Below are 23,408 nucleotides of genomic sequence, written 5' to 3' on the forward strand. Positions count from 1 at the left end.
TTCATCCAACTCTGAGCTTGAATCTCAGAATCCCAGAACCTTAAGAGGATTTCCCAGTTCCTGTATGACTGCATTTGCCTTCAGGAATGTCTTGATCACTGTGTTATATCTCCCAGTCACACAGACTGAAGGCACTTGTGACTTACACTTTGACTTTATCTTCCTCATTAATTAACCACCAAGTCCCATCAGTTAGATTTCCAAAATGTCTTTGGTACTCATCTTTCCCTCCCAGTGCTACTACCACTGCCTTGATCCAGGTCTTCATTTGTGCTCCCTTGGGTTACTGTCAGATGCTCTTCACTGGTCTCTTGCATCCAGTCCAGCTCCAACCCTTCACCCCCAAATATAACTTTACTTTTTAGAGCAGTTTTATGTTCACAACAAAAGGCATACAAGATCTGCCCTAGAAAGTATCCAGCCATGTAATATAAAGACTAGAGACATTTACTGAAGAAGATACAAGAAACATTGTACATAGGACAATGATGGCCCAGTCCCCTTCAAAGTAGGCACCTTGGGACCTCCCACAGTTCTCCTAGTGTCTCTTCTACTGTTCAAAGCACTCTGCAAATTCCTTTGTTGGAATCACCAACCCGTCGCATTGGCTGCCCTGTTGTATTTTCCTGAATCTCATTGATGGTCTGATAACTTCCCTTTCAAAGGTGATTTTGTTTTTATTTTTTAAGACAGAGGGGCAGGGAGCAAGAAGAGAGGTTGCCTCTTGCATGCCCCCTGCTGGGGACCCAGGCATGTGCCCTGGCTGGGAATTGAACTGATAACTCTTTGGTTTATAGGCTGGCACTCAATCCACTGAGTCATACCAGCCAGAGCTCAAAGGTGATTTTAGTTTTGGGAAAAGTCAGAAGGCTCATTGGTAACAGTTTGAATCAAGTAATTTGCAACTGCAGCATGATGTTCCTTCTGCTGTGGTAGTAGAAGCCACAGAACAAATTCATGCCAAGATCCTGTATCAAAATCTGAGACACAGTAGTTTTGGGAATCCTCAGATCAGCTTCTACTTCTTGCATTGTCATTCACTGATCTTTGTTGATTGCAGCCCATACACATTCAACATTCTCAGGTGTTTTGCTTGTTGTAGGCCTTCAAGAACTATATCACTTTTGACAGATTCTCAACCATCTTTGAAATGGTGGTGCCACACTTTCATTTGCACTGCACTCATTGAATTGTCCCCAAAAGCCTTCTGAATCATCCAAATAGTTTTTGCAGAGGAACATTCAAGTTTAACACAAAATTTGATGCAGATTCATTGCTCTACTCATTCAGTCATTTTGAATGCAACAGCCACATGGTACACAGGCTCACTCAGCGGGGTCTACCACCTCCACTGAGTAGTACAGTAAAGTTGTCATTGTTCACACAAGCGCATTCCAGTCCATTATTCTTGGCTGCCAGGTTACATTGATGTCTTGAAAACCATTCTCATTATATTAACAATGGCTAGACTTTTTTTTCTAGACAGACCTGGCATATAGTTCCCACATACCTCCTGCCCCACACATGCACAATCTCTACCATTATTACCATTTTAACTTTTTTTTTAGTACAGATTTTATTTACTTCTTTTTAGCGAGAGGGGAAAGGAGGGAGGAGAGGGAAAGAATCATGATGTGCAAGAGAAACAGTGATCAGTTGCCTTTCTTATGCCCCCAACTAGGGACCTGGCCCGCAACCTGGAATGTTCACGGACTAGGAATTGAACTGGTAACCTTTCCATCTACAGGCCGGGACTCAATCCACTGAACCATACCAGCCAAGGTATCATCACTTTAACTTTTAAATGATGCACCCAGAAAGCTTTGTTTTACAAAGGGCAGAAACTCCAGAAAACTGAGTGGAATGAGCTGGGGGAGGGGCGGTGATAGTTTAATGCGCTACATAAACTTATTAAGTCAAGCTTATATTTGCAGTTCACATCAATCATGTCTCAGGAGCGTTAAAACAAAAAACAAGTTCAGGGTTTTGGATGCTAAGCCTGGATACTTAATTGTTTTGTTTCACAGTACTGTTATTGTTCACCAAGCTTACTGAAGCAAACAAGATAGCTGTGAAAGTAGTGCTGGAAACCTAGAAACGAGGGAGACTAGAAAGTTTCAGGAAAAGCAGCAGCTTTCTTTCCTAAAACGAGGGACAGGGACATGCATTCCAAAAGATAGCTTGTTTCCAGCTTCACGGTCATCTTCTATAATTTAACAGGACGTCAGGGTAATTTAACATAACATTCTCATAATTTTCTAAGGGTGCTCCAAAATTGTTCTGGAGACTGCAAAGAACAGCAGAAAAAAGAAAAATGACGAGTAAGTCTCTTTACTGAGGAGTAGAATAGCCTCCATGGGAGCCATGGGGACCCATGCAGACCAAGGCTTTAAACAAGATGGTGGCTAGGCCTGGGCCGCTCTATCTTTCCGAGTGAAACTCTATGGCAGAACAGAGCCGTACCGTTGAGAACTGAAGCCGAGATGTGTGATAATCCGACCACCGGAAGACAAACGGAGACTATTCTCCCGCGCATGTGTGTAACGGGAGCCCTAGAAGGGGGGCGGGGGATGGGGGATGGGCTTTGACACAAGGGGCCCATCCCATAGCTGAAGTTTTCTGAAACGTGTGAGTGTTTAAATCGAGTTTAATCCAAGGTGGGGCGTTTCCTACAACGCATGCGTTCTAGTCGAGACAGGCGCTACAGTGGCGTGGTCTTTTCAACGTCCTACGTACCGACGACAACTGAGGTAGAAGGGGTGGTCAAGATTTCCTTTACGCATGCTCCATGAGGTCGAGGCGTTTCCTTCAAAGGGTGCGGAGTTTAGGACTCCTTATTGCGCAGGCGCAAGGACTGTCCGGTAGGGCTAGTGGTCTGTCATGGGGAGGGAAGAGGAGGTTAAAGGGATTAAAAAACCGGGTACGCCTGCGCGTTGCGTACTGGTGGGCGGAACTTTGGCTCCCTGAGGGGGCGGGGCCACATTTACGCGTCGTTGGATGGGTAGGTGGGAGGGAGGGTGGAGCTCGGAGAGGGTCTGTGCGCTTGCGCAGTGCGGGGATGGTGGGCGGAGAAACTAGATAGCACGCTTGCGCGGCTGTCACAGGGCTGCTTGGTTGGTCAGTGGGGAGTCGGCGCCTGCGTACTAAGACCCGTGTGCAGCAGCGGCGGCGGCGGCGGCGGCGGCAGCGGGCTCAGAGGCAGCGGTTGGGCTCGCGGCGAACGGACGGCGTCGAGTCATTGCGTTCGCGCGAGGTGAGAGCGGGAAGGACGCGCGTGCGCGGAACCTTGGCTTGAGCCTGGGAGTAGAGATGGGACTGTGCGGGGGTCGGGGAGGGGACAGAAGGGAGCGGCGGTGGCTGCCGCACGGGGTTCTGTCGGCGAGCGGCGCGAGGTGCGGAAAGGCGCGGGCGCGCGCCAGGGTTAGCGCGCGGGGTGACGGTTGAGGCCTGCCGGGTGACGTTGGAGCTACGCAGGGTGGGGGACGGCGAGCCGCGAGGCCACCACGCGGGAGAGGCCGCCAGGCGGGGCAAGGGCCGGGGGTCAGATTGGCCCCCCCCGGGGCAAGGGTACCCGGGCCGTTGAGAACCAGACGCCGCGCGGCCACGTGAGGTGGGGGAGGGGGCTGTTCGGTGAGAGGGCATTTAGGGGGGGCTGGCTGCCGGCGGGGGGAGGGGAGGTGGCGTGGCTTCGGCCCGGCGCGGCCTTTGAGGAGGGGGCAGCTGTAGCACCGGAAGTGCCCCCCAAGGGAGGCTGCCCTTGGGGTCGAAGGCCGCATGGCCGAACGTGGACTGGGTCCGCAAGGCGGCGTGGGGACCCCTCCCCCCAGTTCCCGGCCACCGGAAGCCCCGGGCGGCCACATGTTGGGCGGGAACCGGCAACTCTCTGTGAGAAGAACAGGTCCACGCGGGTGCCTAAGGGAACTTGGAAATTTGAGGAGTGGGAGAAGCCGGAGACCTGGATCCTGATCACCCGAAAGAACCCGCTGCCGGCATATGTTAGCGCTCTCCCATCTCATGGGCCCCTGGAGCTTTACCCCAAAATCTCAGGTGAAGTGAGGGGGCCAACCAGGTGTAAGTGGCAGTGTTTTTTGCTGGAACAGGGAAACCGAGGGCAATTGGACGGGAGCCCAACTCAGTCGTGCTGAAAGCGCCTTAAGGTCCTTGGCAGATAAGGTCCCTGCTGTTATAGGTGCTCCAAACTTGTCACCATTTTCCTCGATGTGTATATTTTGGGGGTTTCTGGTTTTAGAGTCCTTAATTCTACTAGCTTAGTGTAAGTTACACTACTCATTACTACCAGCCTTTCACTTTCATTTTATTGTCATTCACCATTCCCCACTCCCCCACTTTCTACTGATTTACAGGTCTGAAAAGCCGACAGGACTGTTGCATCTTGGGAAAAGTGGGAGGGCCCTCCACGAGAGACTGGGTTCCCGAGTTCCCTTTGGGAAACGCGATCGAGGTGTTTGGCAGTGGGGTCAGTTAGAAAACAACTTCACTTTCTCCCCCTTGACTGCCTCTGCAAACGCATGTTACAGAGGTGGGAATCCCCCAAAGAGGCCTTGTGGTTTCCTGTACCAATGACTGGCTTGTGTGTGGATATGGTGGGGGGGTGTAACATAGACGGGTGGGGCGCTGTCCTCTGGTATCCACCCTCCCTTCTCCCCTCTACATTAGCTCCGCCCTTTTGCTGGCTCATAGCTACTCACCTAATTATAGCCCTGGTTATGTGTGGGCTAAAGGGGTGGTTGGTTTCAGTGGCAGGCAACACCTGAGTCCTACCCCTCCAAGGGATTAGGTCTTCGTCTGTTTCAGAGATTTGTCATCCTAATGCCCCAAGACTTCCTTTCCCAAACCGAGTTTAGGTTTTATTGGGTTGGGGATCCAGCTTATTCCCCCCACAATACACACATAAGTTCTCAAGCATGTGTAATCCCAGTCAATACTTAGTCTCGGAATTTTGGCAATATTTTAATTTTAGGAGAGTAATGGAATTAACACCTGGGAAGAAAATGAGACAATGTCTCAGTATAAATTGGAGATACTGTTAACCTCTATCCTTACCCCAGTTGTTTCCCCCCCCCCCCTTGACTCTAGTTGGAATCAAAGCCTCTTAAAATGGCAGATGATTTGGACTTCGAGACAGGAGATGCAGGGGCCTCTGCCACCTTCCCAATGCAGTGCTCAGCATTACGTAAGAATGGCTTTGTGGTGCTCAAAGGACGGCCATGTAAGATTGTGGAGATGTCCACCTCCAAGACTGGCAAGCACGGCCATGCCAAGGTTAGAATTTCACCTGTTCATATCTTGCCTTCCCCATACCTCCCAAGTCTGTGTGGCTCTTGACAGCAAGCTGTCATCTGTCCTAGCCCTCAGTCTTTAACTCTTTTCTTACCTACCATCCCATTCCTTCTGTTCAGCACTCAGCCCTGGATACCTTTCCTACTATTCTTGCTCCTGGATTTGGGCCTCTTCAACTATCATTCTCTGGTGACCCCTCTTTCTGTCTTTGTGTGAGTCTCTAACTTCTCTTGATAGTACTTTATGCTCTGGCTATTCACCTGCTCTTTCCTTATTCCTGGGTTTTACTTTTTCTGTTTATTTCTTTTCCCTTGAATCTTTGTAGGTGATCTTTGTTTTTATCATTTTTTCCCAGGGTTTCTCCAATCTTGTGATGGAATACAGCCTTCCCTGAAGGGGGCCACTGTAGCTCTGAACTTCCAAATAACCTAGCTGTCACCTTTCCTTGAGTTCTTAGAGTCTCTTTGCTTGGGTCATAATGTTAGCACTTGCCTAGTGCTTTCCTTGATAGTTTAGACTTCTTTCCTCAAAAGTTCAACCTGGTCATCCTTGAACATATTTCTTGTTATTTTGTTTCCTAATCAATTTTTTTTTAATTTTCTGTTGACTTGGCATTCATCCTTCTCTGTGTTCTTTCTAGTTTCCTTATTTCCTAGTTGCTTAATTCTCTCTGATCTCCCCCAAGTCACTTTTTCTTTTCAGCGGTCTTCCTTTCTCAGTCCTTTATTGTCAGCTTTCCCTTTTATCTTCCTTATTTGCTAAGTTCTTGGCCTTTTTTCCTGATGTCTAGAAAACTAAACTTTTATCTAGATTGATTCCTCCTACTTCTAGGCTCCTAGCCTTTTATTTGTCAATTATTTGATAGCTGGGGGTAATTGATTGTTCCAAGTCTGGCCTAGTTTCCTTTGTGCTATCAATCCAATCTCAACAGTGGTCTTTTGACCTCAGGTTCTTTTTAGAGGCTTGAGTGTTTCTTGATTCTATAGTTCATTCCCCACTTCCCCAATGTTTGCTCAAAGAATTTAGTCTGATTTCCCTCATCAGCCAGGGACACCTTGAGCTTTTATCTCCTCCATCCTAGAGTTTGGTTGGGTGTCTCTTTAACATGATGCGTATATACAGGTTCACCTGGTTGGTATTGACATCTTTACTGGGAAGAAATATGAAGATATCTGCCCATCAACTCATAATATGGATGTCCCCAACATCAAAAGGAATGATTTCCAGGTACGTAGATGGGTTAGTAGTTGGGGGTGGGAATACAGATTAACCAGAAGAGCTTGTGATGGGAGAGAGGAAAGAAAGGGCAGGAGAGGGTATTTGGTATTAGCACTTTGCCACCCTAGTTTGTCTATCAGACCTTTTATCCTCAACCTTCAGCTTCATTCCCTATCTGCCCCCAGCTGATTGGCATCCAGGATGGGTATCTATCACTGCTCCAGGACAGTGGGGAGGTGCGAGAGGACCTCCGCCTGCCTGAAGGGGACCTTGGCAAGGAGATTGAGCAGAAGTATGACTGTGGAGAGGAGATCCTGGTATGGTGTCCCATCCCTTTCTTTTGTGCCCAACTTTACTCTGTGCTTTGTTTCTGAGTTCAGACTTCTGACTCTGTCTTGTTCCTCACAGATTACAGTGCTCTCTGCCATGACAGAGGAGGCAGCTGTTGCAATCAAGGCCATGGCAAAATAACTGGCTCCCATGTGAGTGTGACAGACTCCCCCCAGGTTCCCTTTACATACTTTGCGGTTGCTTTAGTCTTAATTGTTCCAGGCTTTCTGGTCTCAGCATTGTCCTCACCCCTCTTCTTGTTGAAGGTATTATCCTGTCTTACCTGGTTTTTCTCTCCTACCTAGGATGGCCATGGTGGAAGCAGTGATCCTCGAGCCTGCAGAGGCCCCCTCCCCCAGCCTGGCCCGGCTCTGGCTGGGACCTTGGCTGGACTCCTACACAATTTATTTGACGTTTTATTTTGGTTTCCCCCACCCCCTCATTCTGTTGGGGAGCCCCTGCCCTTCATCCTGTTCCCTTGGCCAGGAGTGAGCGAGCCATGGCCTTGGTGAAGCCGCCCTCCTCTTCTCCCCTGGAACTACAGCACTGATGGGGGAGTAGGGGTGGGTGCTGCTTGTGGTTTAGGGGTGTTTTGTTTTGTTTTGGGGTTTTTTCTTTTTAATTCATTTTGGAATCAGAAATCTGTGGATTCTGGCAACTAGTCCTTGTGCCCCACCCCCCCCTACTCATCCCTGGTCTGGTCCCTGTTCCCATAGCCCTTTACCCCAAACACCATCTCCACAGACTGGGGACCAGCCTCCTCCCCATGCCTAACTCTCTTTCCCCAAATTCCTTTAGCAGGAGAAGGAAGGGGAAGAGAGAAGGGGACCTGCCCCCTCCTGAGGCATCTGGGAGGGCCCTGCCCCCGTGGGCTTCACCCTTTCCTGTGGGCTCTCTCCCTGACATATTTGTTAAAAATCAAACCTGAATAAAACTACAAGTTTAATATGAAGCCCCAACTTGGCTACTTTGAATCAAAGGCATTTGGTGATTAGAAAGGAAATCTGAGAACCAAAGATACAGATGGGACTGTGACCACCAAGTTCATTGTAACCAACTCACTGCCCCACTGTGACCTGCGAGCTACTTCTGCTCCCCCACCCCAAGCATCCCTGGCCTAGTCCAAGTGGAAGGTAACACAAACAGCACCAGCCAGGGGCATTGGCAGATAGATTTTATTGGCCTAGGACTAGGATCTTCACCCATGGTAGGGGGTGGGGTGAGGTTGATAATATTTGATGGTCACTTGTGGTAGAATCTTGAATTCTGGCTGTGCTGGAGAAAAGGAAGCCGGGGGCCGGGTTGGCTGGTAGCTGCAAAGCTTGACTGGCAGTAGTATTGAAAGGTGGTTTTGTCAGTGTACATGCTCCCTTCTAACTCCACACCCGTTCAACCACCCCCCAAAAAAGGAAAAGCCAAGATGTGTGTGGGCTACCGGCCTACCCAATCCTGTTTTCCCTGGTAGTATAGGGGTTGGGGTAGGCAGGTATGATTTATCATCCTTACCTTCCCTGCTGGTTGCATCTGCACAGGGAGCTGGGGAGAGGCAAGGAGTCCTGGGGCTGGATGCAAAGCTTGGGGGTGCATGGGGCGCAGGGAGGACTGCAGAGAAGAGAGTCAGGACCTGAGGCAGCCTGAGGTTACCCTTAACACAGCCCTTCCTCTCACCTCCCAGTGCTCTACACTCACTGAGTCGGAGAAGCCAGTCTGCTGGTTAGCATGTTCCATTTGCTTTTGCAGGGACAGGGTACCACTAGGCTGGAGGAACCCTAGGTAGATAAAAAAGGTGTGTGAAATTACTCGTAGAGAATGGGAAAAGGACTTGCGGAACTAGGGCCCCTGAGTGGGGTGTTATCACCTGTCTGAGTCGGCTGGAAGTGGCTGTGCACGGCATAAGGCTGTGGCTGTGGCTGAGACAAGTACTGCACTGCAGGAAAGGCTGAAGGTGCTGAGAAAAGCAGGAGGCACAGCCATCAGCAAGTCCTTTTAGTCTGTTTACAACACTCCTCCTTGTGGGCCTTGAGAAAAGCCCCCTCCCCCTTTTCCCATCACTCACCTCTGAGCTGCTGACTAGGGCTATAGGCCGGTTGGGTGGGTCCATAGTGAGGTGGGGGTTGAGCAGTGCCATAAGCACCGCCTGGGCTGCCTTGGAATTGCCCATGTTCTGGAGTCCCTGCGAAAGCTGCTGAGCCCACATAATGCCGGGTCTGAGGATGAGAACTCACTGTAAATTCCTTGACAGCAGAGTCTCAAGTGACTCATGTCCCACTTTCCCCCACACAGGTGTTACACTCATGATTTGAGTACTGGTTTAGTACAGTGGGTGAAAAAAATTAGGGAAAACAATCCTACTCTTACTGTAAGCACTTGGGGTCCAAACATCTGTTTGGCTCTGTCAGCTGCCATGAGGGTGCCTGGGCGATTGTGTCCTCCAGGGCTTCCTAGAGAGGAAGAGAGGCTTCATGATGCTGAACCGGTAGTCTACAGGATCCAGGAGGATCCATTCTGACAGTGGTTTCTTTAATCCTCACCCTGCATGCTGAGGAGATGAGTTCCTGTGTGAACAGTCAGACTCTGTGGGTATGCAGCTGATGTCAGAGTGGTTAAGTCACTAGAGTAAAAAGAATGCAGGTCAAAAATCAAGGACAAATGCTCCCTCAACATTAAACAATAATCTTTTGTTACCTGACTCAATTATATTTTTTGCTCCCAATTTAAACTTTAGCTCTCCAGTCCCACCTCTGTTCCTTTCGCCTTCGTTTTTCTTCCTCATGTAAAACTTTCTTGAGCTGCAGGAAAAGCTGGTGCTTCTCTTCCTGTAGGGCCAAAAGCTTCTCTTGCAACTTCAGGATCTGGGAAAGGAAGGAAGAGAAGATGAAAGTAGGAAAGCCAAAGAAGAAAAAGCTGGGAGAGATCAAGGGACTGATGATACATACTTGTTCTTTGGTCTCCTCTAGTGACATTCTCTCTTCCATCTCTTTTTTCTTTCTTCTCTCCTGTTCTTCCTTCATCTTCTGTTCCATCATCTTGTCTACTTCTTCTTCCTCTGGAAGAAGAGTCAAAAAGGACGGAAAAGTGGCAGGGTGGTTAATATAATTAGAACGTTAGAGACTGAAGACGAGCCAAAACTGGTTATCCCAATGATCTTTTATGCTCTTGAAAAGACTACAGGGGACAGGGAGAGGTAAGTTTCATTAGGTGCTCTCCAAGGTCCTTCCCAGCTCAAGGTTTCTGGAGTTCAGACCTGGTGATTTAAACTCCTACCACAGCAGGGCTGTTCCATCCCTCCTCTAGCTTCAGCCGCCGGTGCACTGGTCTGCTAGCGGTACCGCCATAGGTGTGTGCCCTCCCGCTTTAGCCCGGACTCACCCTGCCGCTTGCGCTCCCGTTCCATCATGATGTGCCGGTGCAATGCCCTGGCCATGGCGTTGGAAAGCTTGGGGCGCTCCAGGAGCGCAGGCATGGTGCTGCCGGGGGTACTTGGGCCGTGGACGCCCGACTCTGTCGCTGACTGCCAGACCTCGGACTGGGCCTGCAGGAAGGCGAGTACTCAGAGGTTACCGCGCCCTGTCGGCCCAGACGGAAGGCCGCCCGCTGCCTGCCCCGGTCACATGGACAGTGACCACGCGGCTCCAGCGCGCTTGCGCGTAGGGGTCTATAGCCTGGGGTTCCCGCCCCCTTCCCCGCCAGCCCCGGCTCCAGCCCCTCCCTACCCGCTTTTTCTTCGCTTCCTCCGCAGCCTCCTGCGCACCCTGACCCTGCGTCACATCCGGTGGCAGGGGTTGATCCTTCCGAGGTCAGAACATCAGCGGCTTCAGATTGGGCAGGGAGGGAAAGGCGGAAATGCCGGGGACGGGTGCCTGTGAAGTCCAAACCCTTCCACTTGGACCACCCCACGCCAACCACCCTTGAACGTAGCTCCTGTTGGCCCGGCAGCTGCAAAAGCCGGCTCCAGTCTGGCGGATCCTGCAGCGGGGACCCTGATTGGGCAGGCCAGTGATGCCCTTAGGGCGTGCAAGAAAGGCGAGACAAATGCTCAGAGACGGTGTTTATTGGCTCCTTCGAAATCAGAGTAGTGACAACTGTACAGAGGACCCAACCCCTCCACCACGCTCGCTCGCCCTTCCCCATTCCCGCCTGGGGGCCACAGGGAAAAGCAGCCTCATGTGGGCCACAGAGAGACTCCTTTGGGATTCACAGTAACCAAGAACAAAAACAAATAAATTAAGTGATACGGGGGTGGGGAGTCTTAGGTAGGGAGTCCTGTTCCCCAAGTCAGTGCATGAACAGGGGTTACCCAGGGCCTGCAGCTGGGCTCCCCACAAACTCATTTGCCTCAGAGTGAGTGTTCTGGGGCCCTGGACACAGAGATGTGCTCCACTTCCCATCTAAATTTGAAAGACTGCCTACATGCTCCTGTGCGTCTGCCAGACTGAGCACCATGCATGCTGTGGGTCACTGGAATGAGGTGGAGGCAGTCGTCACTCAGAGTCCGTGGGCCCAAAGCCCAACTGTGCTTGTAGTAGTGAGGTCTCCCCTCCTCATTCCACCCGTACCAGCAGGGCATAGAGGAGTGTGGCCCCTTTCTCCTTGGTTACCCACTCAAGTTCAGCTGGGCTGAAGTGAGGATCAGGAGGTTCTCTGAGGACAGTAGAAGGAGGGCCAGGAGTGTAGGAGCCAGGACGCACACACACCTGGAAAGCCACCTGGGCTTGGTGTGTCCGCTGGAATTTGGGGTCCCGGAATCTGTCAGGCAAAAAGTAAAAACAGGGTGGTGAGGCTTCTGTCGCCTCTCCCCCTTGCTAACTGCAACCACTACACTGGCCGTGCTGTTCCTAGGAATCACTCCCACTTTAGAAGGGACTTGAATCTAGCTCTTCTATCTAAATGGTATTCTTCCCAATGCTTGTTCAGCTAAATTCCTCACCTCCTTCTCCAGCCTTTGTTCAAATCTCACCTTAATGATACCTAACCTGACGATCCTATTTAGTATGCCTGTTCCGACCACACACTTTTTAAAAAAAATTTATTTATTGACTTTGAGAGAGAGAAAAAGGAAGGGAGAAAGAGGGGGATGTGTGATACTGATGTGTGAGAGAAACATCAACCAGTTGCCTCTTGCATGCCCCCAACTAGGTACCTGGCCCGCAACCCAGGCATGTGCCCTGACTGAGAATCAAACTGGCGACCTTTACTTTGCAGGCCGGTGCTCAATCCACTGAGCCACACCAGGCAGGACTTCAACCACACTTTTAATCCACTTCTCTAGCACTCTTTTTGTTTCCATAGTACTACTTTCACCTTTAAAAATACTAAATACTCATTATGTATAAACATTCTAGAGAGAAAACTTAAGTTCCACAAGAACAAGTTTTCCCTTTTGCTCACTGAGATATCACAAAAGAAGTGGCATTTTTTCAACAAACATGTGAAGAAAGGGTTGGGATGGAGACTGAGGAACTAGCAAAACAAGGTGGGAGCAGGGAGGGCAAATCATGGAGATTTTAGAGGCTCTGAGGCATCCCATGTACTTACTGCACTTTGGATGCCAGGGTCTCGGCCCCAGCATATTGGATGGAGGGAGAAAGCAGAACTGGAGGGGGCTGCTCCTCCCGAGGAGGTGCGCAGTTCTCGCCTGGCTCCTCAAATCCTCCCCTAGGCTCTCCCTTCAAGGGCCGACAGCTCAGGATGGAGGCAGTGCCTGGGAGGAGAACTAGGTCAGGATAACCCTACTTCAGCCCACAGGCCCAGCCTGCTCTGGTTCTGCCAGGGCTACGGTACCTGCTCCCAACTCCCCGAGGTCCAGCACCCTTCGGATGACTGCCACATTGCTGCCGTGATATGCCATGTGCCACTTCTTGGTTAGTGTCCCAGCCTCCAGGTGAGGATTCACCCTAGCAAGTGAATAGACAGGGCAGATAGGACAAAAGTCACTGGCTCCCCAAGATTATCCCCTAGATACGAAGTTCTGTCACTTCATGTACCCTCTTGGGATCCTCCTTTCTCAAGAGGGCAAAGAACAGCAAGGGATACACACGATCCTGCCCCATATGTACCTGAGGTTGAACCTGCACCAGCCAAAGGGTAGGGCGTATTCCCTGGGAGGTTCGCCACGGCGCCTGTGGGCCTCATCCCCTCGCATCTTCCGGCAAGACTCACAGTAGCACAGGCTACGCTTCGGTGGAGGCATAAAATAATCCTCTGTGGGAGAGTAAGTGGCAGATTTGGTGCTATGGTTCCTGCCCTGAGTCTCAACCACATAGTCTTCTGACTGAGGCAGGTTCTAGGGGACTGGGTACTCACCAGGAAGCAGCAACAGTTCTTGGAAACGGGAGCAAAGGGCATGGTACTCGCAGCTCTTGAGAGGGCTGGCAGTGGGCAGTGGACCCCAGCATATACTCTCCTTGATCCCTGAGAGAGCAGAGGGGGCAGAGATCACAAGAAATGGGGTTAGATGTACAGGGTGAGGTGGGGTAGGGTCCTGGTCCCTTCGGGCTGGCTCACCATCCACCATGTCAGCTTTCTCCATGTCCCCTTGGGTTCCAGCACTCTTCAAACTGGCAGCTCCTGGTTCAGGACTCACAATTGTCACCTGCAGAACAGAGGGGTGGTCAGCTAGAGTGTGACTAGCCTCCAGGGCCTGCTGATCCCCTCCTTTTTAGACTCCTTTATATCCCTTCCTTTCAGACAACAGACTTCCTCTTTACTTGGACAGCCATCTCCCAGGCCCTCCCACCTCCCTGCCTCCATTGCCACTAACCTGCTCACATTGCCCATAGAGGTCCACGAGTGCATGGCAAGGCTGAGGGACATCTGGCACAGCCACCCCCTGGTCCATCCCATTGACATGGAGATGCAGACTCCCAGAGCTGTCTAGCCGAAGTCCCAGGATGGTGCCTTCAGGACACGTGTCCAGATTTGGCCCAAACTTCTCACAGATCTGGGAGGAGAGACCCACTGTCTTCCCAGAGATCAGACTCCCAGCAGCAGCCACCCCAACCCTTCACTCTGTTTTGGGTTGCTCCCAAGGGGGCTTTGCCTCCACACTTGTCCACTGTCCGGGCTCTACCTCCCCTTTCCCCAACTGCAACATTCTCAAGTGTAGGGACATAGGAAGAGGCAGAATGCCCAAGACTGTCCAGGTAAATAATACTCACGCCTCAGGGCCCCCCTCCTCCTTTTGGACCAGCCCCTCCCTACCCAGGGACCTGGCTGCCCACTTCTCTCCGCTCCCTACCCACCTTGAGGCCATTGTGGAAGACCCCACGGCCCCGCACCAGCCAGGCTGCCCGTTTAAGGGCACAGGCAGAAGCAGGGAAGTTGAGTCTCTCAGGTGGGCAGGTGATGACTCCCAGAACAAGGGAAGATGTCCACTGCCGGTTTAGGAAGTCTATCCGTATCTGGAGGAGAAGGTGGCTTTCCCCAGTCATGGCCTCCCGGAAAGAAGCCACACACCCAGCACATCCACGCTTCTCATAGTATCCAGGGAGGAATGACACCTCCCAGAGTGTGGCCTGGGGTGCTGTCCCTTCTAAGGCTTAGAGGGACCAGAAACGGAAAATTCACTGAATTCCTTCCCTCTTTCAGCCTTGGTCTTCTGTTGACTCTAAGGATTCTTGTTCATAGAGGCTTCCTTCCCCTGGCTAACAGTGACATCTTTCAGTAAGCAGCAGAAGGGCCTCTCCTCTGGAAAGCCCTCCCTGCTCCCACATCAAGGATTAGGCACCTCCCCTGGAATCCTCCAGCTCTTCCCTACTGCTTCATCAGTCACTAAGGTGGGCACTTCCTGGTAACCGACCTGCAACTCCCATCACAGGGCATGAACAAAATCTCATTCAAGGGACTTACCTTCGACTTTGTCCTAAATCTAGAAAGGCCTTGCTCCAGTAGGGTTGGCCCTGGGTCACCCTGAGCAAGAGTTGCTGGGGACAAGGAAGGGATAAGGAGAGGAGGCCCACCTGGACCAGCAGCTGGGGCACCAGGGGCTGGCTGATGACAACGATGCCCTGATTGTAGCTGGCCACCCGTGTAGCTGTACGGTTCCCATTGGATAGGAGGATATTCTTCCCATGGTTTTCCAGGAACTCGAGGGCTGTAGGCATAATGGCCACCTGATCCTGGCCCTGATGTGGAGGACAGACTGAGCTGCTGGGGTTACTGATGCAGGGCCCAAGCCACCCCACTAGAGTTTATGCAGAGCTTGCACGCAGGCTTTTATCCATCCAGGATAGGACTAAGGAACCCAAAAATGAGCTGGTGGCCAATGGCCCACCAAACCTCTCATCCATGTGCCCAGAGGGCCTTGCTGCAGCCTCTTACTCCCAGGCCATGCTCCTCATCCTCATCGTCTTCATCGCCCTCACTTCCAGTGTCAGAGCTGGGGGAAGGAGGCTGTGTGCCTTCTGACTCCTCTAGCCTTGTGGAGCTGACAATAGACACACTCCGCACTGGCCCGTATAGATCCAACACTGCCCACACGTTCTGGAGACACAAAAGACCCAGGAAGTTGGAGATGAGCAGAACACCTCAACCCCACCCCCAGAATCTAAGGTAAGTCTTGGGTCTACCTTGGCAATGCCAGTAGCTGCTGGCCCCATATCCTCTCCATCTACCAGGACATGCATCGAGTCATCTGTCCCCCGCCGAATGCCCACACAGCTCCCGACCTAGGACCAAGGTGGGACAACAACAGATGCTCAACCCACCACTCCCTACCACCCCCACCCCCACTCCCACCCTTATCTCTGGATCCAGCTGCTTCACCCCCAGCCTCTCTAGGTTCCAGCCATAGTTCATCCTCTGGAGCAGCCCGTCTCGCCTCACTTCACAACTGGACACCATCCAGGTCGTCTTAGTCCGGAGTTCTGGCAGGGAGGGAGGCAGGCCAGGGCCACCACCTGCTCCAGGCCCCATCTCCCCTGGCACTAGTGTGGTCAGCCCTATCCGGAGGGAACCTGCCCACTTCTCATCCAGTTCTTCCACTTTCACCTGTGTGAGACAATATTAGCTTGCACTATGTGGGGGCAGGGGGGCAGAAAGCAGTCTGGCCCTGTTGTGAAGGGCCTGGAAGGCTCCTTTGTTATATCTCCACAGCCCACCTCAAAGACTTCCTCAGTCTTGAGCTCCTTGGTGCTAAAGACAAGGCCATGAGCGTAGCCAGTAGCACGCACCGCCCTTGTGCCATCCTCCTCCAGAGTGACATTCTTGCCACAAGTACTGTGGAATCGGTGAGCCACGCCAGCCACTGTGGAAAGATGGCACCGAAGGAAAGGGTAGAATTGGGGCAGCAAGCTTCAGACAGGATGCAGAGCAAAGCTTTCAGGTGAAACAGGAAGCTGACATAAGGTGCCATCAGCCATCACTCCTTTAAGACCTCTGACACCTCTTTTCACCACATCAAGACTCGTTCCCAAATCTGGTATGCCCAGCTCATTGTGTCCTGGCCCCTTTGTGGCAGGGAAGTATCCAGGCCCCGTGCACTAGGTGTGGTTCTCCTGCCATCTTCCTGGCTGCTTTCCACCATGGGATTTTCCCTCCCCTTTCCCTGCCCTGGAAGCTGTATATATCAAACCCACAGCAGGCAAGCAGAGCCCACCCTCCCTCCCTGTTGGCTGCACCTGGGGAGTGCAGGGGGAATGACTTCTCAGTAGCAGTGTTGCTGGTTGCCAGGCTGTTGTCCATGGGGCCAGTAGCATTGGTGATGGACACTTGGACACACTGGCCATAGAGATCCACTACCGCATACACCTCTGGGTAGGAAAGGAAGGAGTCAGAACCTTGAGAGCCCAGGGTGGGCCAGGCTGAGGGTGGCAGGTTGAAAGCCACAGAGTAGTCACCTTTACCCGGAGGTAAGCCTGAGCAGGCAGCGCCTTGGTCCTGGCCATTGATGAAGTAGTGCAGATCACCCTTGGAGGTTCGCATCATGCCTATGCGTGAACCAGTGCCCAGTGCGTCAAGGTCACACCCATAGTTGTTGCGCATTGTATTACCATCTTGCATGATAGCTGTGCCACTGGGGGAATGGCAAAAGGGGCAAATCAGCCACCCAGCTTCCTCCCCACACAGGTCCCTGTCCAGTCTCTACCTGTCTCTACCTTTTGAGTGCCTTGATTGGGATCTCAATCTGGGATCTGAGACCCAATTCTGTCTCCTACATCCCTGGGATCCCTCTCACAAAAAAGTGGTAAATACCACCTTTATAAGGAAGGAGGGTTGAGCCAGTTTCCAAGAATTAAAGAGAAGAGGCAGCCAGATTCCCTAGGTCTATTACTGTTCATGGATACCACAGGTCCAAAACCCTGCTTCCCTCATCCCAACCAGCTCTACCCAGCCCTGCCCAGCTGGTGCCCAAAGCAAGCAGCCCAACCTTAGCATCCAAGTATCGTAGTCAATGTCTGTCATAGTGTTGGGGAATTCAAGGTCCTCTGGCCGAATGGCAGTCACTCCTAGGAGGAGGCAGGAGGAGGTCAGAGCCAAGCCCCCAGCTATAGGCAGCCAGCACCTCCCCCAGCACATGTGCAAATACACACACACACACACACAGGTCCCTCACCAGCCTCAATAGAGCCTGACCAGCGATCCACCATCTTCTGAATGACAATTTCAAACAGCTCTCCATCCCGCAGCGCCCTGCCAGGGACAGTGGCAATCAGACAGGCCCTACTAGGTTGCTGAGGCTGGGCAGCAGGAAAGTGGGGGCATGTAAGTCCAGACACTGACCGGTTGGAGATAACAATGGCATCATTGAACTCGCTGCGGCAGTTGTGTCGGAGCGCAGTGCGGCCCCCATTAGTGATGACTGCATTATTGCCATGCAGCTGGTGGAAGCGCAGGTCAGAGCCACAGGCTCCTGATGATGGAGAACTTGGAGACATCTGGTTGTTCCCCTCAGGGAGTGGCTCAGGGACTGGAGTCACCTCTGCAAGAGGGGACACCACCCATTAGGCATACAGATATCTCTGAGTCCTCCCGAAACCACCCTCCTGCCCTTGCCCAGCCAGGCCCTCACCCACGTCGTCCACAATGGTGGCCTGGGCCGCCTGGCCGTAGAGATCCACAACAGCATAGACGCCCGGAGGCACATTCCAGGCAGCAGGGCCCTGAGTCATCCCATTGACAAAGAAGTGGAGAGTCCCGTCCTCCCGCCGAACCACGCCCACCGTGTCCCCTGCCTTGGAAGAAGGGGGCTGGAGTGAGGAGTCAGGTAGAGTCCCTGCCTGGGCTGGTCCTGCAGCAGCCCCACCTTGGCTACTCCCCAATGTTGAGACCTGGCAGCGCATCCACTCTCCCACCTTGAGGCGGTCCAGATTGTGCCCGTATTCATCCAAGATGGTTGTCCCATTGTGCATCACCCCATTCCCAGTCATCATCCAGGTCCCTAGGGGGACAAGGAGTTGCAGAGGACATGAGGGAGAAGCCAGGACTCCTCTCCTTCATGCAGCAGTCCCCATGTTACTCCCCAAAGCCTTCAGCCCAGTCTGCCTTTATTCTGTCAGCTTTCTTTCCAGGGAAGGACAAGAAAACTGCTGTTCCCAAGCCAGCCACAGGCCCCATCCATGCGGCACTCCTCAGCCACTGAATCAGTCGTCACAGTGTGACAAGTGAAAAAGAGGCTGGGGAACAAGAGTCAGGGCTATGAGGACAGCTTCCTCCCTAGGATCCTATCCTGGCCCTGCCCTTCTTAGGAGCTCACCAGAACGCAAGTTGGTCATGGTGGAGGGCAATTGGAGGTAGGCAGGATTGTGGGTGGTGACACCAATCTCAATGGAGCCAGCCCATTTGTCCACCATCTTGTCGATGCGCACCTGGAATACCTCTCCGTCCCGCAGGGCTCTGCTGCTCAGCACCACACCGTGATTGAAGTCATCAGTGGCACTGAGGGCACAGCAAATGGGGACTCAGACCTCTAACACAAGCTCCAAACGTGCCAGATCTCAGTCCAAATCAACCAGATAAATATCACACTCAGAAGGCTCACCCCTTTTCTGTCTAAGACATCCCGGATCAGACTCACTCTAGCTCCCATTTCCCCACCTCTTCCCCCGATTCCATTAGAGTCCCTTCTGCAGGCTTCTCCCCACCCCATGGGCCATACTGGGGCCTCAGAGCAGTGCGTCCCTCGTGGGTAATGGCTGCCTTCTGCCCACAGTTGGGATGGAAGAGCAGGCGCTCAGGTTCTGCCTGGGCAGCAGGAGCAGCACGGCGGAGAGCACCCTCAGGAGACAGCGCCCGCAAGATGGCATTATTCCGGCGTAAACGGTCACTGTGGTTGTTATTGTGGACGATGGTCACCTTCACTGCCATCCCATACAAGTCCACTACACCATATACCACTGGAGGTGTCAATGGGGTAGCCACGCCTATAGGGGTGGAAAGCACAGGAATAGGGGGCTGAGGGGAGAAGAATCAAATACAGGGAGATCGAGTAACAAAGAGACAGGAGGATGAGGTACATACCACCCTGTCCCCAAAGCCTTCTCTGAACTTCCCCTTACCCTGATCAATGCCATTAATGAAGAAGTGGAGGGCAGAATTGGACTTCCTCGTGAGACCAATGTGATCACCCTCCTGTTCAAAACAGAAAAATGACAGTCTGGAATTCATCTACAATTAGGCTCCAGACATTTGCAGGAACCATGAGAACAGGCAGTCCTAGAGCCTTCTGACCACCCCACATCACAGGGGAACAGCTTCGAACAGCTCCTGTGAGTCTTAAGACCACCCTGAATGTTTAATGCAAGTCAGGCACTGCAGTGAGTCACCCTATAACCATCAATTTGTTTAAACTTTACAACTATCTCTAAAACACAACTAACATGCTCACTTTAGACGTTTAAGGAAAAGAACAAAAAAAGTACCAAAGAGGGTAAGCTTATCACCTCAGGTCACTAACCACAACACATCTGACTCCAAAGATCTGAGTGCCTAACTGTTGGACAACCTTGCCTTCTTAGAAGGAATCTTCAGGCAAAAGATAAAGGGGCTTGCTCTAGACCATGGTGCCCAGGCAGGGATGTAGTATCCTGGGACTCCCCTGGAGAGTGGCCCAAGCTGTGTCTCACCCTCACCTGCAGTTCATCCAGACTGAATTCACAGTACTCCCTGCGGGTGCCCTTGCCATTGGTTAGTATTCCACAGCCGCTCATCATGATGGTGCCTAGGGGAAAGCACACACCCTGGTTAGGGTACAAGCTTCCTTCACTTCAGTGAGCCCAGGCATGTGCCCCCACCCCACCAATAGCTGGTACCTGACTGCAGATTGGTCATGGTGGCTGGGTATTCCAAATTGTTGGGGTTGTGGGTAGTGACACCAATCTCAATGGAGCCTGACCACTTATCTACGAGCTTATCGATGCGGATCTGGGGTGGGGTATTAGCAGAAGGGAGAAGTGGGCATGTAAATGCAGAGGAAAGAGCCACAGCCCTTGGTCCTTCCCCAGTCCCCAACCTTCCAGTAGCGAGGATCAAGCCCTTTCAGTTCCCAGAGGGTGAGGTGTCAGCTAGACCCTAGGATCTTGCACACCTCAAACATCTCATTGTCCCGGAGTGGGCGGTTGGTCATGACAACCCCATTGTTGAACTCATCCAGGGGCCGGCGACGCTCAGCCGTCTTATTGTTGTTGCTGAGTTTGATGAGAGTTCCACACTTCTCATGGAAGAGCAGGGCGTCGTTGGAAGTAAGGATGGGCGAGGTGGCAGCACAGCTAGACCCTAGTCCTTCCCCTGCTGGTGGGGAGCTCAGATTCACATTTAGGAGCCCCCCATTATAAGCAGACAGGATGGCATTACTCACCACCTCAGAGAGCTCCATGCTGGCAAAGTCTACAGCAGCAGGATAAGGGAAGGAAGCTGAAATGAGGCTCTACACCTGCAGGTTTGCAGTCGTCTCCCTACCCCTCTCCTGAGGCCCCTCCCTTGTCCACCTCACTTCCCACTCCCCTTCCCAGGGCCTCCCAGAAGCCCTCACCATTATGCGATTCAAGGCTGTTAGGAAACGTCTCCGGCCGGGCCTGTGCTGGGGGCACCATGAAGGCTGGGGACCAGGCAGGATGGGAGGGGAATAAGGGTTCAGCACCTGCTGCAGGGCCCACAGCCAGGAGAGCCCCTCCTCTAGCCCTCACTCTCCCCTTCAACAGACTCAGGGGTCTGAGTGGCCCTGCCCACACCCAGCCTCGCTGATCACTACATTTCCCTTCAGCCATCCCCTCTACCCCACCCCTCCACCACTGCCCTAGCTGTGTTCTCACCTTCATCCCTAGAGGTCCCCTGTTCAGCCAAAGCAGAATCTTCAGGGGGAGCGGAGAGCTCAAGGGGAGGTGTAGGGATGGGAGTAGGAGGGCTGAAGCCTGGCTCAGGAGGTAGCACAGTGATTTGGGTGCACTTGCCATAAAGGTCCACAACAGCCCAGACACGAGCAGGCAGGCCTGTGGCAGCCACACCACAATCTCGCCCATTCACCCACAGCCGCAGTTCCCCAGCAACTGTGCGCTCCACGCCCACACGGTCCCCTTCACCAAGCTGGTCCAGGTCCTGACCATACTCCTCCAGCACAGAACGTCCATCCCTCAGCACCGAGCAGCCCGACACTACCCATGAACCCCCCTTCAGCCCTGTGGCGCTGCTTGGGAAGTCCAGCACACTGGGGTCCAGTGCCGTCACCCCAATTTCAATGGAGCCACTCCAGGAGTTGACCTGTGATAGGGGTGGTGGACAGAGGCTCAGGATGGGCCACCAATGGGTCTCCCACCACTAGGAAACCAAAATTCATAGGCCACTGTGTCCTCCTCCCCCCACCTCTCAGACAGCTTAACTGACTTTTCTCTTTTGAGACATGAGACGCTAATCCAGAGGTGCAGTCCTACAGGTAATTTTCTGCACTCAATCTCAGGAATTGTTTGGTCCACTGTCCCTGGCAACTGTGCTCTTTACTCTGAATGCTCAGTGTCTACATCTGTCCTTTCCCTTTCATGCTGGCTAAATTCCCTGGCTCCAGCTCCCTGCCTCCTCTAACTTTGTTGGTCTCTGTGGCTTCTCAACCGCCCAAATTCACAGCTCTCTATGCCTATATTCCTTGTTCTTGTATATCACTCTCTTTTTGCTGGCCCAATTCTCTCCTAAACTCTGGCTCCACTCAGATTCACTGTCCTCTTCAGTAAATCACACACAAGCACACAAACCTCCCTCTCCGAGTAGCTCTCCTTAACCATTTTTCCCACCCAACCGTGAGTCTGTCCTTCAAAGGTTTGTTCTTTCCTAAGTTATTATCTTTCTTCTCTGCCCATCATATATTTGACATTTCTCCATCCTCCATCTCCCAGAAATGGTTCCAGGTCTGTTCCCTAGTAGTTCTACAGCATGAGGTCCCATGTCCCTTACCTGCTCCTGGAACTTAAAGAAATTCGAGCTCTCCTTGTTCTTCAGGCTGAATGTTTCTATTTCATGCTCCCTTCCTGTCCGTCACCTGCTGTCCTAAGTCTGTCAGTTCCCCTTTGGTACCTGATGATGTGGACTACGCTGTCTATCCTACCCCGTCTCCCTTTGGTCTCCTCCCATCCTCCACATCTTGGTTGTGCATCCCCAGCTTCGCACCTTGCGGTCGATGCGGACAGTGAAGACGCGTCCGTCGCGCAAGGGTTCCCGACTCAACACCAGCCCGTGGTTAAACTCCTGGCCTGGTTGCTGCCGCCGCGCTGTACGCCCACAGGTCGACAGGCTCACCAAGCGCCCAGTGCGCGGGTGCAGCTCTCCGCCGCTGCCCAAACTCACGCCAGACCCCGGTCCCGGGCCGCTGCCGCTGGGGCCTCCACCACCCCCAGGCCCCGGCCCGGGGCCTCCCCCAGATCCCCCACTCCCACCCGACCCCGCCGCCATCGCCGCTGACGCCGGGGCCGCGCGGCAACCGCGTTAGGCGGCACCGTAGCAACCTCGGTGCCCAAACACCCTAAGGGAAGAAGACCCAGGGCTGGGGCCAGATATGCTTTACGGCACTGCCGGGCACTGAAGCATCCCGGGCTAAGGAATTAACGACTATCACGATGGGAACAGAAGGACGATGGGGTCGGGAAGGTTTGCTTTACGGCACGACGAGGTGACAGTGGCTCCGAGATGGGTGAAGACTTGGGCAGGGAGTTTTTGCGACAGTGAAAGAAAAGACTGCCGCAGCCATCTTTAAGACGGAAGGGGGCGTGCTCGCGCCTAAAACGTTTTCAGCTTTGCAATAGTGCTACCGACGACCCCGCCCTCGTAGAGGCTGGCGACCCCTTGAAGTATTCACTTTACGGCCAGAGGAGGTGTCTTCTCGCTGCAGGCTTCGAAGCTGTGTGAGTGGAAACTGGTAACTTTATAAATAGAAACCTGTTTCCTCCGCATCGTGACCAAATGTCTTGCGACAGTGTCGCAATCCCACCACTTTGTATCACACCTCTCGGGGGAGGCAGAGGGGACGTAGTTTAGTACAAGAGGGCTTTGAACTCCAATCCCATCAAATTTAGATTTTAAAGCCACGAATAAAAGGTACAAAGAACCTCCGGCAGGCAGTTTCAAATAACGGTGCTGACGGT

At 52.6% G+C, this 23,408-nt stretch overlaps 3 protein-coding genes across 13 annotated transcripts; 1 reads left to right on the forward strand and 2 right to left on the reverse strand.

Annotated features, from left to right (window-relative positions):
• The first annotated feature begins 3,096 nt into the window (after window positions 1-3,096).
• EIF5A (eukaryotic translation initiation factor 5A) lies at window positions 3,097-7,801 on the forward strand. 2 transcript variants are annotated; one of them, XM_045824632.1, is made up of 7 exons: window positions 3,101-3,253; window positions 4,365-4,477; window positions 5,098-5,283; window positions 6,424-6,528; window positions 6,705-6,836; window positions 6,928-7,001; window positions 7,155-7,801. In XM_045824632.1, the coding sequence occupies exons 3-6, from the start codon at window positions 5,119-5,121 to the stop codon at window positions 6,988-6,990; spliced, it is 465 nt and encodes a 154-aa protein (XP_045680588.1). In that variant the 5' UTR covers window positions 3,101-3,253; window positions 4,365-4,477; window positions 5,098-5,118; the 3' UTR covers window positions 6,991-7,001; window positions 7,155-7,801. The 2 variants fall into 2 exon arrangements, with proteins under 2 accessions (XP_045680587.1, XP_045680588.1); XM_045824631.1 differs by lacking the exon at window positions 4,365-4,477 and having other exon boundaries at window positions 3,097-3,253.
• Window positions 7,802-8,008: 207 nt separating this feature from the next.
• Window positions 8,009-10,679, reverse strand: GPS2 (G protein pathway suppressor 2). 3 transcript variants are annotated; one of them, XM_045824437.1, is made up of 11 exons: window positions 10,563-10,679; window positions 10,219-10,381; window positions 9,786-9,895; window positions 9,589-9,701; window positions 9,381-9,460; window positions 9,208-9,290; window positions 8,906-9,056; window positions 8,708-8,797; window positions 8,539-8,618; window positions 8,356-8,473; window positions 8,009-8,175 (listed from the first exon to the last, which is right to left on the reverse strand). In XM_045824437.1, the coding sequence occupies exons 2-11, from the start codon at window positions 10,310-10,312 to the stop codon at window positions 8,048-8,050; spliced, it is 1,047 nt and encodes a 348-aa protein (XP_045680393.1). In that variant the 5' UTR covers window positions 10,313-10,381; window positions 10,563-10,679; the 3' UTR covers window positions 8,009-8,047. The 3 variants fall into 3 exon arrangements, with proteins under 3 accessions (XP_045680393.1, XP_045680392.1, XP_045680394.1); XM_045824436.1 differs by lacking the exon at window positions 10,563-10,679 and having other exon boundaries at window positions 10,219-10,540; XM_045824438.1 differs by lacking the exon at window positions 10,563-10,679 and having other exon boundaries at window positions 8,356-8,451; window positions 10,219-10,537.
• A 203-nt stretch (window positions 10,680-10,882) lies between these two features.
• Window positions 10,883-22,940, reverse strand: NEURL4 (neuralized E3 ubiquitin protein ligase 4). Of its 8 annotated transcripts, XM_045824514.1 has the most exons (30): window positions 22,438-22,938; window positions 21,096-21,540; window positions 20,816-20,881; window positions 20,642-20,670; window positions 20,372-20,494; window positions 20,097-20,208; window positions 19,917-20,005; window positions 19,344-19,416; window positions 18,944-19,208; window positions 18,542-18,723; window positions 18,141-18,226; window positions 17,858-18,035; window positions 17,569-17,767; window positions 17,402-17,478; window positions 17,216-17,294; window positions 16,686-16,861; window positions 16,467-16,598; window positions 15,948-16,093; window positions 15,613-15,837; window positions 15,417-15,515; window positions 15,169-15,330; window positions 14,808-14,972; window positions 14,091-14,249; window positions 13,610-13,789; window positions 13,354-13,441; window positions 13,153-13,260; window positions 12,906-13,050; window positions 12,631-12,743; window positions 12,385-12,550; window positions 10,883-11,595 (listed from the first exon to the last, which is right to left on the reverse strand). In XM_045824514.1, the coding sequence occupies exons 1-30, from the start codon at window positions 22,717-22,719 to the stop codon at window positions 11,391-11,393; spliced, it is 4,554 nt and encodes a 1,517-aa protein (XP_045680470.1). In that variant the 5' UTR covers window positions 22,720-22,938; the 3' UTR covers window positions 10,883-11,390. The 8 variants fall into 8 exon arrangements, with proteins under 8 accessions (XP_045680470.1, XP_045680467.1, XP_045680463.1 ...); XM_045824511.1 differs by having other exon boundaries at window positions 15,673-15,837; window positions 20,372-20,670; window positions 22,438-22,940; XM_045824507.1 differs by having other exon boundaries at window positions 20,372-20,670.
• Between the last annotated feature and the right edge of the window lie 468 nt (window positions 22,941-23,408).

The sequence above is a fragment of the Phyllostomus hastatus genome, unplaced genomic scaffold (assembly GCF_019186645.2).
Source record: "Phyllostomus hastatus isolate PE091 unplaced genomic scaffold, TTU_PhHast_1.1 phas_scaffold_55, whole genome shotgun sequence".
Taxonomy (NCBI): Eukaryota; Metazoa; Chordata; class Mammalia; order Chiroptera; family Phyllostomidae; genus Phyllostomus; species Phyllostomus hastatus.

Excerpts from the sequence above, each read along its gene's own strand:
- NEURL4 (XM_045824507.1), bottom strand. The coding sequence starts at position 22,719 with ATGGCGGCGGGGTCGGGTGGGAGTGGGGGATCTGGGGGAGGCCCCGGG. Across the intron at positions 18,724-18,943 it reads CGCACTGCTCTGAGGCCCCA|TGCCACTGATGACTTCAATC; the intron begins GTATGGCCCATG and ends CTGTGCCCTCAG. Across the intron at positions 13,790-14,090 it reads TCTTCCACAATGGCCTCAAG|ATCTGTGAGAAGTTTGGGCC; the intron begins GTGGGTAGGGAG and ends CTCTCCTCCCAG.
- EIF5A (XM_045824631.1), top strand. The coding sequence starts at position 5,119 with ATGGCAGATGATTTGGACTTCGAGACAGGAGATGCAGGGGCCTCTGCC. Across the intron at positions 5,284-6,423 it reads GCAAGCACGGCCATGCCAAG|GTTCACCTGGTTGGTATTGA; the intron begins GTTAGAATTTCA and ends GCGTATATACAG. Across the intron at positions 6,837-6,927 it reads ACTGTGGAGAGGAGATCCTG|ATTACAGTGCTCTCTGCCAT; the intron begins GTATGGTGTCCC and ends TGTTCCTCACAG.
- GPS2 (XM_045824437.1), bottom strand. The coding sequence starts at position 10,312 with ATGCCTGCGCTCCTGGAGCGCCCCAAGCTTTCCAACGCCATGGCCAGG. Across the intron at positions 9,291-9,380 it reads TCATCTCCTCAGCATGCAGG|GAAGCCCTGGAGGACACAAT; the intron begins GTGAGGATTAAA and ends CTTCCTCTCTAG. Across the intron at positions 8,798-8,905 it reads CCCTAGTCAGCAGCTCAGAG|CACCTTCAGCCTTTCCTGCA; the intron begins GTGAGTGATGGG and ends TGCTTTTCTCAG.